At 39.2% G+C, this 15,699-nt stretch overlaps 2 protein-coding genes across 6 annotated transcripts in view; both read left to right on the top strand.

Annotated features, from left to right (window-relative positions):
• The first annotated feature begins 1,546 nt into the window (after window positions 1-1,546).
• On the top strand, window positions 1,547-7,413 carry LOC143341388 (transketolase-like protein 2). Of its 2 annotated transcripts, none has more exons than XM_076764282.1 (8): window positions 1,547-1,771; window positions 4,637-4,782; window positions 4,873-5,062; window positions 5,137-5,371; window positions 5,439-5,582; window positions 5,658-5,831; window positions 5,902-6,117; window positions 6,197-7,413. In XM_076764282.1, exons 1-8 carry the CDS (start codon window positions 1,665-1,667, stop codon window positions 6,866-6,868), a joined length of 1,884 nt encoding a protein of 627 aa, XP_076620397.1. In that variant the 5' UTR covers window positions 1,547-1,664; the 3' UTR covers window positions 6,869-7,413. The 2 variants fall into 2 exon arrangements, with proteins under 2 accessions (XP_076620397.1, XP_076620398.1); XM_076764283.1 differs by lacking the exon at window positions 1,547-1,771 and adding an exon at window positions 3,393-3,560.
• A 291-nt stretch (window positions 7,414-7,704) lies between these two features.
• Window positions 7,705-15,699, top strand: part of LOC143341400 (uncharacterized) — a 56,779-nt gene continuing 48,784 nt past the window's right edge. For all 4 annotated transcript variants that reach the window (XM_076764301.1, XM_076764304.1, XM_076764300.1 and 1 more), the window contains exon 1: window positions 7,705-9,016. Coding sequence is in view for 2 of the 4 variants with exons in the window: in XM_076764300.1 (XP_076620415.1) it covers window positions 8,915-9,016 (102 nt within the window). In the remaining 2 variants the exon portion in view is untranslated. The remainder of the gene's footprint in view (window positions 9,017-15,699) is intronic.

Raw genomic sequence — 15,699 nt, forward strand, 5'->3', positions numbered from 1 at the left:
TACATAAATATATAACAATGTATTTATATATATGTATATATATGCGTATAAGGCTTATATGAATATAGTTACGTTTACATAAGTGTATTAAATGAAACATTTAATTTCGATAGATTTCAAGTGTAAGCAGTTTTGGCGGTTACTGGAAAAAAAAACATTCAAGTCTAATTTTCACGTTAATTGTTATTCGAACTGACTATATAGGAATATCTTCTCGTCTTATGCTTATAATGCACCAATGGAACCGCAAAATTCGCACACTTAGACATTACGAAAAGCATCTGTTTAAAGGCCATTACGTCAAAAAAAAAAGCTTTATCGGAGGAATAGGACATGACTGTCCGGCAAAATATTATCGAGAAATGAAATACACAACAATTGAATATGATATTGTTAAACTGTTCTTGACAAAGATCGTACCAAGTATTAAAGTGCGAATTTCATTACAAGGAGACTATATTGCTAAGATGTATGTACATATAATTTAATAAGACATAAATCTAGAATTAATCACGATGTAATGTTTAATCTTTTATTACAGTAATTTATTCTTACAGATCAGTAATAACGGTACGCAGATATTTTTAATCGACGCGATTATTAAAACCGATTAACTTAATCCCTTACTGTATAACTTTCTAAATAATTTTGAAAATAACGATAAAATGATATTTTTTAAAATATAATCTCTAAAAATGTTTTACTTGTTCTTCTACGGAATTTGGCCATTCTTGTTAGTCAAGTGAATCGAGAGTTACTATACGAAACGAATTTCAATTTTTAAGGGGAAGTAATTTAGCGGTAAGGGTTTAACGATATAGACGCGTGCGTTACACAATGGCTTGTAATTCGGTTGTATCTACTTTATAGACTTTGATGAGCTACGAATGTTTGTTATAACTCTTACGCTGATTCTTACGTATAATTTTAGTTTCATAATTTATTATCAATTAGGTATGAAATTATAAACGAGTACTTCGATATCAACTGTATGAAATATAACACCATGAATCCTGTTCCTAAGCGTAAAATAAATTTGTTATCAAAATAATACTTATGAGAAAATTTGATCAAAAACCTTAGACTTTTAAACCTCGATGAATTGATTTAAATTTGCGTCTTGCGGAAGCATTCGATTCATTCCGGCTTAAGGAACATGGCTCAGTTAACGGATAATGTAGACTGTCTTTTTGTTTCATGATTTAGAATCGCAAAAAGCGAGGGAAAATGCAGTTCATATATTATGGCGGCAATCGCGATCGAAACGACGCCAAGCGTATATATTTCTGAACGACTCGACGACTCGACTAGAAAGAATGCAGTTTTACAAATACTTCCACGAGACGCGTCAGAACAAGTATTTTTATAAGTATTAAGCAGTTCCGAATGATATTATTAACTTTATCTAAAAAACCTATTCTGTTTTTCAGAATTATCATTGATACCAAGTTCCCGCGAAAATTCCCGCGAAAGCAGAAGCAACGCCACCTAACGATACTCGACCAGTATGATAAAAGCAAATAACTTAAGCTCGTTAGATTTTTCTCTATACTCGATTTACATCGTTCTTGCGGGAATTCTACTTGTTGCTTGGAAGCACGAGTCGTGGTCGGCATTTTTCTGAGAAGATTTTAAAAAGTTCCAAGTAGTCATCGCACGAAAAAATGGCCAACTATCACAAGCCAGAATCAAAAACGATCCAAGAATTGAAAGATATTGGGACGAAATTGAGAATTCATTCGATCGAAGCCACGCAAGCCAGCAAATCCGGGTACGTACAATAATTATATACTTTATTATAGTGGTTCGATAAATTGACCGTGTGTTGCATAATTTATTCATAAATTAATATATAATAGTATGGACGGTTTCTGACTGTGCAACTATGAGTTACAAATTATGTATAGAGATTGAACAGTTAGCTGATTACGCATAAAAATTGCCTGAATTCAAGTAACATCGGAGAAAGAATGTTTGCTTTAATTGTTTGTCGCGATAATTTGCAGGGATAGTTGGTTGCGTTACACGTAATCTGATCATTGCCTCTTTTTTTACATTTTTTATCGTTGAGATCACTGTCTTGGAAATTCTTTCAGCGGCAGGACATTGATTCAATTTTAGATTATTCGCTCGTATGATTCGTCGCAACATTCAGTGTCACACCACTTGTTTAACACGTTACATCACGTAGTTCAAGGTAGTCTTGCAACTGCACATCATGTTTATGCATTTATTAGAAAACGGAATAGTACCTGTGTTCCCTTCGAGATGTACATGCCTAAATATACTTGTGCATTTCTATTTCCATCGATCGTATTTCATCGTAATCGAATGAAAGAGAAAAATTCTGTACGCAGACAAACGTTCAAATATGCTGTATCCTAGGAATCCATTGACGAATAGGTACAACCTAATTTTAAGTAACGTTTTCCTTCTACAAGTGCAATGAATATTTTGTCGAGTGTCTGCGGAGAGAATTGATTTCGAAGTGCATCTCGGTTCGATTTATTTTCGAACCGTAGTGTCGATTGTATCATTTTGTATGGTTAAAAATAATGATTTAGCAGTGAACTGTGAACGAGATTAACATTTTAGAACAAGTTCAATGTTTCTAATGAAAGAAAGACTTATCGAGATGGGCTCGAGAAAATCTCCTATATTTTTCTTACGAATGATTTTGTACATAGCAACGGCATCTAAGGCACGTGCACGATACCGATCATCGTACATACTAGAATTGTTACATAACATTCGTATTTTATAAAATGAGATAATCACGAGTATGATGAAGTTTGACATTTCGATTGGAAACATGATTAAACAATTTTCATCCTTGCAAGTGATAGAGAAGTATGTAAATATATTGAGCGGGAAAATGACATTATCCGATTAATTTATTATTGGCAACATGTGTATTTTAAACATATTTGTGTTCTAACAGTAACACGTTTTTTTCCATTAATCATCGCGATAACTGAACTCGATAACAACCAAAGAGTTCTTACACAGAATTTGTATGGTAGATAGCAGCGTGAAAAAAACCATAAAGCGATAAAGTAGAAAACGTGTATCGGCACAGTAATCGAGAAACGTTATTTTTTTAAAAAAACAGTAGTCGAAAACGATTAAAAGATTAGCAACGAATACCCGGTGCAACGAACAAATAATTCGACAAAAAGTCACGGCCTTGAACTGTTTGAAATGTGTCCTGCACCACGCGTGACGTGTGCGTGGAAACGTAGCTTGAAGCACAAGATTAAAAAGTTCTGAAAAGACCCAGGTCCCTTACTCGTGTAAAGTGAACTCATTGATTTTGAAATCTCCTATATAACCGGTCGGGAAGAAAGTAGGGAGGCTCTGAGTTCGAGTCCGACGCGCAGTTATTCACGAAAGCCTCTCTCTCCTCAGTTATTATCGAACGTTCGTCCGGTGACGACATTTTAAGAAAGACTCCTGCTATAGTTCACGATGGTGTGTGATACGAACATGGAAAAACTCCAAGATCTTGCGACCAGGCTTCGCATTGAATGTATTAAGGCGACCGAGGCATCGAAAAGCGGGTACGATGGGACGAAATATATCTGAACGCCATATTTTTACTAGAATTTTAATACATAGAAGCTATTTCTATTTTACAATTATTTTATCGCCAAACAATTTTACGTTTACACATTCGATGTTACGTTATATTTCAGTAACTTCCAAACTTGTCTTTGAAACGTTTCGCGATAATTAACCAGTAGCTGTTGCTTGTGATTATTTTTAAAATTATGAAGATTTACGAAAATTTATGCAATCGGCAGTTACTTCGTTCGAACTAGTGATTCGAATTCTGCGGCAGTAATTATATATTTTGTATCAATATACAGGTTATGATATATTATTATTTTATTAATAAATCTTTTGATAAGATTACTTTGCGTCGATATCTTAACTGTTGCGATGCATTGGCAAAAGTAACAAAATTGTCGACCATTTAAAGGATATGCTTAAACGTTTGCGAAAATTTAGGTCCTCGATCGTTGAACGAGTGTTCGTTGACATTGATCGGTGCTGCGTTTAATTATTTTCAAATTTACGGAGATGTATGATAATTAATGCCAACGAAAAATGTTTTATTCGAATCGTTCGTAATTATTTAGTGGGGTATGACGAACGCAAGACGCGGACGCAAATGAAAAAAATGTGGAAAAGAAATGTACACATATCCTGTAACTGAAATTCATTTGAAATCATGTACTTGAAATATACTTCAAAGACGAGTAATATTTCGTTACATATTTTGATTATTGCCAATTTAAAAGTTTTATTTTAGCGTTATATCATATTTAATATATTGTATTATTGAAATAATTTAATCTTAATGTATTAAACACAAGTAAAAAAAGATTTTTTACCAGAAAGAATATTACATTATTATAATTATAATATAAGTGTGTTATATTATGTAACAGATTATTACATAAAAGATTGTTTTCGGCTTTCAATGTTAAAGATCGCACGTATAATCGAGATGGCCGACCCTTGACTTCTGTAGATAATGGTTCATTGCCATTACGGGACGATTCGCGTAGTTTTATACGATTTTAATTGTTATCAAATTACGTAATAAATGTTCGTTAAAACTTTTTTTCAGTCATCCGACATCATGTTCTTCAATGGCCGAAATTATGTCCGTTTTATTCTTCCACACGATGCGCTATAAAGTATCGGCACCACGCGATCCCAGCAGCGATAGATTTGTTCTGAGCAAAGGTCATGCAGCTCCTATTCTTTATGCAGGTAGATTTTTCGCATACATGTATATTAAACAAATGTACCACGGTATGTCGGTAGGATCACGCGATACTTATTACTTATGTATGTTTGTAGCATGGGCCGAGGCAGGCCTTTTCCCAACGAGCGAATTATTAAATTTGAGAAAGATCGATAGTGATTTAGAAGGACATCCTACTCCGCGACTAAATTTTGTCGATGTGGGAACCGGTTCCCTAGGACAAGGTCTCTCTGTTGCAGCAGGGATGGCCTATGTAGGAAAAAATTACGACAAAGCTAATTATCGGTAATATCCAAATGCCAAAGCAACTTTATTAATTGGAAGTTACTTTTATTTATAAATGGTAATATATTTGCCAGTGTGTACTGTCTGATCGGTGATGGAGAATCAGCAGAAGGTTCAATATGGGAAGCGCTTCACTTTTCGTCTTACTACAAATTAGACAATCTCTGTGCTATTTTTGACGTAAATCGTCTCGGTCAAAGCGAACCAACGTCTCTTCAACATAACATGGAAGTTTATCGTAAAAGACTCGAAGCTTTCGGCTTCAATGCTTTGGTTGTCGATGGCCACGATGTCGAAGAATTGGTCAAGGTATATTCGTTCACGCGTGATATGAAATGAATCCCGTACACGGGAAATTTAAAACACAATTTTACAGGCTTTCCACGAAGCACAAAATACAAAAGGTCGCCCAACTGCTATTCTGGCGAAGACATTCAAGGGAAAATACTTCCCCAATATCGAAGATCTAGAAAACTGGCATGGGAAACCTCTTGGCAACACAGCAAACGAAGTGATTCAAGTAAGAATCGGAACTTGTATATCGCGCAAATATTTTTAACTACATTTCAAAAACTAACGAACCATTTAATTATAGCATTTAACTGGGATGATGAAAAATTCTGGCCCCCTTGGATTACATCCTCAGAAACCACTAGTCGATGATGCTCCGGTAGTAGACATCAGTAACGTTAAGTTAGCATCGCCTCCAAGTTATAAACTAGGAGAACAAGTAGCTACTAGATTAGCGTATGGTACAGCTTTAGCCAAGGTGTGTACATTATTTATAAAAACAATAACATTCTTTTCCTACTGATCTTTTACATTATTTTTTATTCTAGTTGGCTAAAAATAATCCCCGCGTTATCGCTCTGGACGGTGATACGAAAAATTCTACGTACGCAGAAAAAATCAAGGCCGTTGATCCAGCCCGTTTTGTCGAAGGCTTTATTGCCGAACAAAATATTGTGGGTGTTGCAATCGGTGCAGCCTGCAGAGACAGAACCGTTGCGTTTGTATCAGCATTCGCAACTTTCTTCACTCGTGCCTTTGATCAGGTAATTATCGATGGAAAAGAACGAACGTCCTACGAAATGTCTTGCAGTTAACTTGAATGAATATTTTTTAATTCTGCAGATCCGAATGGGTGCTATTTCGCAAACCAATGTTAACTTTGTCGGTTCGCATTGTGGTGTTTCTATCGGAGAAGACGGTCCTTCGCAGATGGGTCTGGAAGATATAGCTATGTTCCGTACAGTTCCTGGCTCAACCATTTTTTACCCATGCGATGCCGTTTCAACGGAACGTGCTATTGAACTAGCAGCTAATACAAAGGGCATCTGTTTCGTACGTACTTCTCGCCCTGCCACTGCAGTTCTATACAAAAATGACGAACCTTTTGTCGTCGGCAAGGGTAAGGTAGTTAAATCTTCCGCAAAAGATCGAGTTCTCCTCGTTGGAGTCGGTGTAACTTTACACGAGGCACTTAAAGCTGCCGAGGATTTGTCTAAAGTCGGAGTAAACGTTCGAGTGATTGATCCGTTTACGGTTAAACCTCTCGATGCTCAATTGATACTTAAGAATGCCAAAGAAGTTGGTGGAAAGGTAATTACGGTCGAAGATCATTACATCGAAGGTGGTTTGGGCGACGCAGTCTTGTCGGCGGTTGCTTTGGAGAAAAATGTTGTAGTTAAAAAGCTGGCTGTCACGGAAGTGCCACGTTCTGGCCCTCCAAGCGTACTGTTGGATAAGTATGGAATTAGTGCAAATAAAATAGTTGCTGCTGTTCAGGAAATGTTAAAGTTGTAAACTTTAACGACTATAAAAAATTATTGGTGTTGTCGTGTCAGAAAAGAAATATGCAGACCATACTGCCATATCAAAATTTATTCAAAAGTACAATGTATCTGTAGAATGCAAATATAAGGAATATCGATGCATTCCATCTTATTTTTATGCATTTAATGTACGCATAAAGATCGAAAATTTGGATTGTGTTAATGTATGACCAAGATGCTCACACGAAGAAAAATTCCACTTTGTATGTATACACATTGTATGTACAGGAAAATGTTAACCCGCAAATCTGTATTCAAGTTTTATATATGAAAATTTTATTTTGTACGAGAATTTGATACGTAATATTTATAGATTAAAAATACTTTATTGCCCCTACAAGAGTGCAGTGGTGATTTTAGAAATGTTTCTATAATGAAACTATACGAGTTAATAGATGCATTTACAGAAAAAGACATTTTGAGTCAACTTTATCGATAATACCTCCTACCTCAAGCGTACAATCCTATAATGTTACACACCGGCATTAAATAAAGAAATAAAAACTTTATGAAAAACGTAGTCGTTTCATTCGTCAATCGAAATTCGACTTTACTTTTCATATCGATGGTATTGATATACGAGTCCGGAGACACACGGTACATCCAAATATTGGAAAAAAATTCATGGAGAACGTGAACACGAATCGAAAGATCGCGCGCTAACCTCATCGACGGAGGAAGTTGTTTTAACAAACTAGGGTTACGAAAGAGAAGAATCGGAGAATCCCTAGATTACCAAACGTGTTAAATTGGAAATCGAGTCGCGATTGGTCGAGGAGTTTCACGAAGACGAGACAAAGGGAGAATGAGAGCGTACAGCAGCGCCACATTTTCTGTTAAATAAGGAACGTCAACCGTTCCTTGTTCTTCGGTCCCTTCGTCTGGCTAGCTGTTCGCCATCCAAAATATCCAGGCTGGCACGGTTGGAGTTGTGTGTGTATGCGTGGGTGCAAGTGCTCTTTCGGTTCCGTCTCGTTGGTAGGTCTCGTGGTGGTCGGCCATATTGCGTGTATGTACGTAGCGCGAGCGACTCGCACGTGTATGCATGTGTGCGGGATACACACGCGTGTGCGTTTCCCGTTCCGCGATTCGCGTTCGCGTATCTCGAAAAAGATGGCCGCCATGAAAGCGTACGGTGGTGATGTTGACGTCGTTCGCAGCAAGGCCGCGTCACGTCCTCGAAAAGCGTGAAGAGAACGCGATCGCTCGAATGCTTCCACGACCCTCGTGGTGCGCTCGTACGAGGAAACGATACAGCGAGGAAGTTGTCGGTGATAGGAAAACGCGAGTGCGGTGTTCGCTGGATCCCTCTTCTCGCAGTGCTCGACGAAAACGACGAGGAACGGGAGAGAGGAGAAAGAAAAGTAGAAGAACGAGCAAGGAACGTGCTCAGCGAGGGGTTGAACGGAATCGTGTGTGACAGAGAAAGGAACGAACGAAGAACGGAGGTAGGAAGAAAAGAAAGAAGAGAAAGCTGGAGATCGCGTGGAAAATACAGCAGGGTGATACGGAAGTGAATAGTTGTATGTAGAATCGCGGGTGGTGTGTGTGGTGCCGCGAGTGAAACAAATGCGAGCGCGTCGTCCGCGTACGAGTCTCTCTCTTGCCGATGATATCCTGGTCAACCTGTTTTTCGCATTTACACGACGTTGCGTTTTACGCGTGACTCGAAACTCCGTGTCAACGAGGGACGGCCATATTAATCCGTAGCCCCCGCCGTCGCACTTATATTCCGAAGAATCTTGCTTCCTCGAGGTGGTGTCTCAACAGTTTTACGACCGTCGTTACTTTTATTTGTGCGTAACCGTGCGTTGCCGTGGTCGTGTTGTGTCGTGCCTTGTCTCGTCGTACCGTGCCGTGTGCGTATCGTGTCGTGATCCTCGACCACTTGGATATACGCGCTACGTAGCCTCCAAGTTTTGCCGGATGACGGTACGCGTACGTGGTGCGTGGACAGCGGTACTAGTGTGTACGAGCAACCTAGACAACGGCTATTCCGTGAGTTCTGTGCCGTCCGATGTTCGTGCGTCCCACCGAAACAATTTACCGGTTCTCCACCACCGTGTCTACCCACTCTGCCAGCAGTACCACCCTTCCTAGATCCTGTACTATCCGCAGAGTAAGTACCTTAAATCTATTTTCTCGTATTTTATCGAGAATCTATGCACCGGTATTTACTTTAGACAATGTACACTGAAAATATGTTTTAATTTGATCTTGGATGCCAAACATTTTACACCTTTATAGGAGAATGTCTCGATAGCATCTTGATTCTACCAGTTTCTAACATTTCATTCAATTTGTATTTTCAGTGTAAAATGTCTGTGTTTTAAATACTTTAATTGTCTGTATCAAGCGCTTTGCTTTCAAGTATACCTATGAAACATATACATATTTGGCAATACTGTCATGTATTTTGTGGATTTCCCTAGAAACAGTATCTTTTATAAAATAGGTATTGAATCTCTTAATTGCTTTCACAGCATTCGATTGCTGTTTGCCAACCGCTAACCGTGCATTGGTTATACGTTCCTATGGAGAAATTAATCAGACTGTAAATTAACAAGAGCTTTAGGATACGATGCAATATTGTTTATACTTGTTATTTCGTACAAACAAGACTCAATGACTTATGGTAAATATGCTTAAATGCATTTTGTGTAATCCTAGATTCGTATCAAGTTTGTGTAAATGCATAACAAACAGTTTTACCAATGAACATACAGCACCATAGAAACATCATAAGTCATTTGTGACTTGACTACATAGGAATTGTTCCATCATATATAACATGTTATTACTGGAAGTATTAAAATAAGAGAGAAACAAACAACAACATAACCTCAATCTGGAGTAGCGATATAGAAATACTATGAAACAATATAGTTCGACAAAAGTTCATTGTAGTAGTTCTAACCACGCTTGGATTGTTTGCAAGTACTAGTAACATTTGATACGTATTCTTTGCTATTCTCTTTGAATTTGTACGATAACTTAAAAAACTTATATCGTATATTCTGCAACAAGTTTTTTTCCTGCATTTAACATTTAAAATAGGAAACTTCAGTTGTTAATAATTTCAATTTTTTAGTTTTTTCTATACTTTGACAAATTAGTTTAAAATAAATACAGAGTCATGGCGTATTTCAGATTTCACAGAAATCTGTTTGTCTTTTTCGATCACGCCCAGGGATATGTGTAGAGGGTGCTTATTATTGTTAGGGAAGAAACAGAATTGATATTACGAAGAAACTACGAATTACTTTTTCAGTCCGTCGGTGTTACGAGTCGGGGATACGTCGAAGGGGAAATCAGCATAGTACGATATCAATTGATCGCATTCGTCATGCGAGTAATTTTTAGGGTGAAAAGACGGTTTCACGGGGCGATTAATCATTTCCCTTCTAGCAGCTCGGCCTATTTAATAGCGTGTTCCAGTGGCCTGTCGCTCGGCCTTTTTATACCGGTTTCAAAGGCGGTCGAGTGTACTTGGTATTTCATAGCAGTGGTACTGTTACGAGATGCTACCGTGCGAGATTTTTGCCACTATTAGCAACGCCATCGAACTTTTCCAGTTTGTTCCATCCTGAAACACGAGTGCGATTTAACATTTCTTTTTTTACAATATATCACATTTCTCCTACGTTCTCCGCAACGCGTGACCCTTTGTGAAGTTTCTATGTAACAAATAATATACTTTTCATAGTTTTGGATTTTCTGTAAACAGTGCACTGTAAAACAACTAATATTGGATTCCTTGATACGCGTGTGTCACCGTTAAATGAATTTTTGATGAAAATAGTCTTTCAAACATGATTCTTTGATAGCCATATATTATATAAAACCTACGAAACGTACTTTGAAAATATTGATATACATACATGTAACTTCAGAACCTCAGTGTGCCTGGAAACGTAAACAACGTTTATCAAAGGTCTTCTTCGGTAGGTTATTCGAAATAAATATAATTTGGGTTATAGAGGTTTAACGTTAGGTTGGAGTTAAATTAATTTTCGTTCTATTTATCGTCACTGCGTTCTCTGCAAGATCTCGAGTACCGTACTCACGAAAATTGGTTTCGATCCGAAGCTCGAGTAACCGATAGCTCGTAGCATCCATAGAAACGAAACGCCCGACGGTCAGTTTTGAAATATTTTTGATTTACGAACAGACGAAAAGGAAATTACCGATGTTCTTTGACCCTGTAAATACGCGATTCGGATTTGTTTGAAAGCGCGAGTCTTCGGTGATCCTTGATGTCCGCTGGCCGAAGGTTAAATTCGTATAAGACGGTTAGAGACGTGACTTCCGGTACGAATAGGCGAAAAGGACCGCGTAGGTAGAAAAATTCTCGGAAAGTATTGGATTCGTCCACCGGGCAGAGTCTGGGGGAAAAAGCGAAAGCATTTCTAATTTATCATCGAAGTAATTGGAACATTCCTTTGCGACCCGTGCGCCTTCATATTTTCTCCGGAATCGAGCAATTAAGTTTTCGATCTAGATCTAGGTTTTTCTCCGTTGCAACTCCGCCCCGAGTAAACGGGAATAAACGAATTAACGTTTTAAAGGGAATTCTTGTTGGACGAGGAGTATCTTTCGAGGAAAAGCTCCGCGGACCTTGCAATATCTCGATTTTCCACTCGTTGATTCCGAGTTTCGACCGATTTACTTGCGCCCGTATTTGCGCCAAGTCACGAACGAAATTTTTGTTGAAACGCTATCGAAGATTTTTCAAAATTTGCATACTTATCTACGTACGTTTCAATAACACATTTTTTCATAATGAAATATTATTTTGTTCGAACGATATGTTAACCGAGGATTTCTGACAAATCTTTAGACCTTTTAAAGAGGTATGTTGTTAAAAAAAAAAAAAAATGTATGGAGCCTTAAAACTTGGAATAACAAATTTTATGCACGATATTTGTAATATACTGCTCTGGGTGTCTTGAGCTGGTCAGTTATTGGTGCGTTTACCGTACTTTAAGGTTTCGCAATGAACTTGGGCGAACAAAGAACACTTGTTCGATTCCATGGGAATAAGAAACGTGCGTTTCTCAATAACTAGAATACGTCTGGCTTCGAGGCAGGAATTATTCGAACGAAAGAAAAGAACTTGGGCTCGCACGAGGAAAAGCAAATTTTTGCTGGACGGAGACGTGCATTTTGTCACGTAGTCGATTTCGATTAAGATCGGTTTAGGTACAAATACACTTGGAATTGCTCTCGAGAGGTTGGGAAAGTATAAACTTAAAGATATCTCGGTGCATTGTAGTGTTCTCGTAACATACCAGACACGAGCAACATTTTTGTTTATTTTACGAGACATTATTACGTCTTTGTAAGGTAATATAACCTTAAAAGATAATTATAAAAAGGATTATTCCAAAGCAACTGATCGCATAAGAGTGTGAAATTTGGAATAATTCTGACGGTGTTTGCACGTTTCCTAGCAAACGGTCGCAAGCGAATTCCTAATTAGCCCAGCTGTCTATTTCCACGTTTCTCGGTAAATGGCGGTATGATGTCATTGGCGCGGTCGAACGAAATTTTTGAGCCGCCGGGAACGCACCAGTACTCGGTTTTCTTATTTTATCTTATCTTAATGTATTAATCTTCGCAGCGCGATAATGCACGAACACCGGTTGTAATCTGTAATACGAGTAACGTTTAGTTGCAGCGGATATCGTTTTCTTTTGACGACGGTTAGCTATGAGCTCTCTAGAAACGATCCACGATACACTGGGTGGATCGTTTTAATAGGAACAAGGGGAATTTGTTTCTCACGCCTCTTCACGCTTCGATACCATTGTACACGCGTTTAATATTATCTTCAGAATGATATCTTAATTTTGTTTTGACGTACTTGTGACGATTGGTTATTTAAATATGATTGGAAACATTTGTTTTATTGGTTTTCGTTTCATCCACGATACGTTAAAAATTAATGCGAAATATTAATTATTGGTATTAGGGAGGCATGGAAAAAGAAATTCCCATGTTAATTTCGCGAAAGAGCATTGTAAATAGAGATGGTTAGGTATTCGAAATGGGGTAGTAATATGAGACACTAAGGTTTTGGACACCGGGCACTATCCAAGAAACGAAATTAGAGATAATCCATTTATGCAGGCCTGTGGCCCCTGTCGTCGTCGGTCTCGTCTACTTTGGCGGCATTTTGTGAGAAAACAGCATTTTCAACGTTGGAGATAACAACGAGAAGAAACAAGGATTCTAAAGGGCAATGCATTTGCCAGATTGTTAGTGAAGTTACGTAAATTTTGATTGTAAAATTCCATTTTATCCCGAATATGTAATTTTATTTTCAACCGACGAATACATTTAGGTATTTCCATTTAAACAGTCCCACCCCGCATCGACGCGAATCGCGTCCATTGAAAAGATCCTTTTGAGCGTTTGGAAATGTGTGAAATCAATTTCTCTGCCACCTTGTTATCCCTGTTCGTTCGTGTACGCAGAATGTTCGAATTAGCATCCGGTAACGTTGTTGCTAATTCATTACTGAGGATTTTACCGCGTTCGCTGTGCGGAAATCGGATGAAATCGGTCTTATCTTTTACTAGCTTTTGCCCGCGGCTTCGCTCGCACAGGAAACCGTTTAATTCCCTTGGAAATTCATATTGTTTCTCCATAAAACCTTTTAAGCCCCCATTCACCTCTATAGAGTTTTAATTTCATGTCATTTCGCCATCTTAGATTTCAAAATTGGTACCATTTTCGTAATTATCGTCCCAAAAAACCTTCTTAACGACACCCGTACCGATATTTAGGCCACGAACAAAATATGTCCCATACAAACGCTGCAACCCCTTTCGACACCCTTAGGGGTTGAATTTCGGAATATAGGTGTTCGGCCACCCCTGGGAAAAATTTTAATGGGAGATTCTAGAGGCCAAAATAAGACGAAAATCAAGAATACCAATTTGTTGATAGAGGCTTTGTTACAAAGTTATTAAGGTTTAAAGTTCCGCCCGTACTGAATTTTTTTCTCGAAACTGAGTAGGATTTCGGGGGTATGTCTATTCACCAAAAATGATTGTAATTGACCCCCACAGCTAACAATATTTTTTTCAGAACGATTTGAAATATTTTAATTTCGTCGAAAAATTTCACACCTTCTCGAATTTTGAACGAATTCGAACGATGCAGAATCCGTGAATCGTACGGTGCACGTAGGGCGAGAAAATTGAAATTCACGCGTTAAACGTCGCAACGGTGCCGGGCCGCGATTGATTCACTGTCGCCAATTGTCGACTCGACATCGGATATTGTAGGCGTAGAGGCAAAGAACATCCTCGCCTTCGCAGCCTTCGTTCGACGTACGCGGATGTTTGTCTTGCCTGCGCGTAAGAACGTCACCGTTCTCGCATTTCCTCGCCACTTTTCGCGACCGAGGAGTCCCTTGGAGAATTGCAACCCCTCCTCGTGTGCGTTCGCGAGAACACGAACAGCACGAGATTCTCTCGAAGCGTATCGGGAACGCGAAAGCACGGAGAGACGGTCGTGTTTGCTGTACCTTTGCCAAAATTCCATCGTAGTCTGCTCCGGGGATCCCTTCGATTGCTTTCTGTCGTCTGCAGTTTCGTAAATTTTACGAAGCACTCCCCGCGAGCTCCAGCACGCTCGGATAAGTGATAAGAGGCGCGAAGGTGTCTAGAAAATTCGACGATGGAACAGGGTTTACGAAACTTTACTCCCACGCGCGGTTATTACACCGATTTCGCGACTTTCTGTCGAATTTCGCCCACACTTGCCCGCACCGAGATCACGATTAAAGCGTTTTTGGTATCCCGATCGGATCTGGACGACGCCGGGGAAGTTTCGGGTGGATTTTGCTCTCGGGTTGGCAACCGATCGCGAGTTCGCAAACTTGATATTTAGCTAAATTGTGCAACGATCGCTGACGCCATCAGATTATGCGAATTTCATTTCGTGTTATTCAAAACGAGTCACCGTTAAAATACATTGATTCTTAATCTTGATTTCGCCCTATCCGAATCCGTATTTCCCAAACGTTCCCAGCCGGACGGGGAACTTTCTCACTTGTTACATTAATGCGACTGCTCGGGGACCCGAACCCTGATGCTTTCCCGAGTCCCGGCGGGTTAATTCCATAAGATCTTTGAAAGTTTCTCGCGTGCTGTCGGGAAGTTCATCGATGCGTTGGGCGCACACGTGTGCCGGTATGCGTGAATCATTAGGTCGGTGAAACACGCCGGTCGGAAGTGAGTCATTAGTAATTCAAGACAGAATTAGAAAAATCCATTGCTTTGTCCCTCGATCGAATCGATATAACGCAATGTTAAATGAAAATATCAATTGCTTTGCGTTCGCGGAGAACGGAGATTGCAAGTATCCGTAACGCGGAGGTTAGCGCAAGAAGCGAGGGCAGAGTACCGGTGCCCCGTCGAAACTGTTTATCCCGGAGAATCTTTTGCGCCAAGAGCCGCGAGAAATCGCGATGATCTCCGTTTCGAGTCCCTTAATAGGAGAAGGGAATGTGTTTCCTGGCGGGGTACCGCGTACGTCACGATTTTTACGCGAAACAACGAGAATCGCTCGCGGCGTTTATTTCCACGGTTGTTATTTACCCGTACGTCGACCGACTTTATAACTGGAATAAAATTTAGAGCGCACCAGCCACGGTTATTGTGAAACGCGGGGCAAAGTTATTTTCGGCGAGCGTGTCTATGTTCGGAAAGAAATGCTTTCGGAAGAGCGAAAGGCCTTTTTAGCGACCGAAGGGACTCGTAAATGCAGGATTACGCGTCTCTCGCCTTT

This window comes from Colletes latitarsis, chromosome 4 (genome assembly GCF_051014445.1).
Source record: "Colletes latitarsis isolate SP2378_abdomen chromosome 4, iyColLati1, whole genome shotgun sequence".
NCBI classification, from domain to species: Eukaryota; Metazoa; Arthropoda; class Insecta; order Hymenoptera; family Colletidae; genus Colletes; species Colletes latitarsis.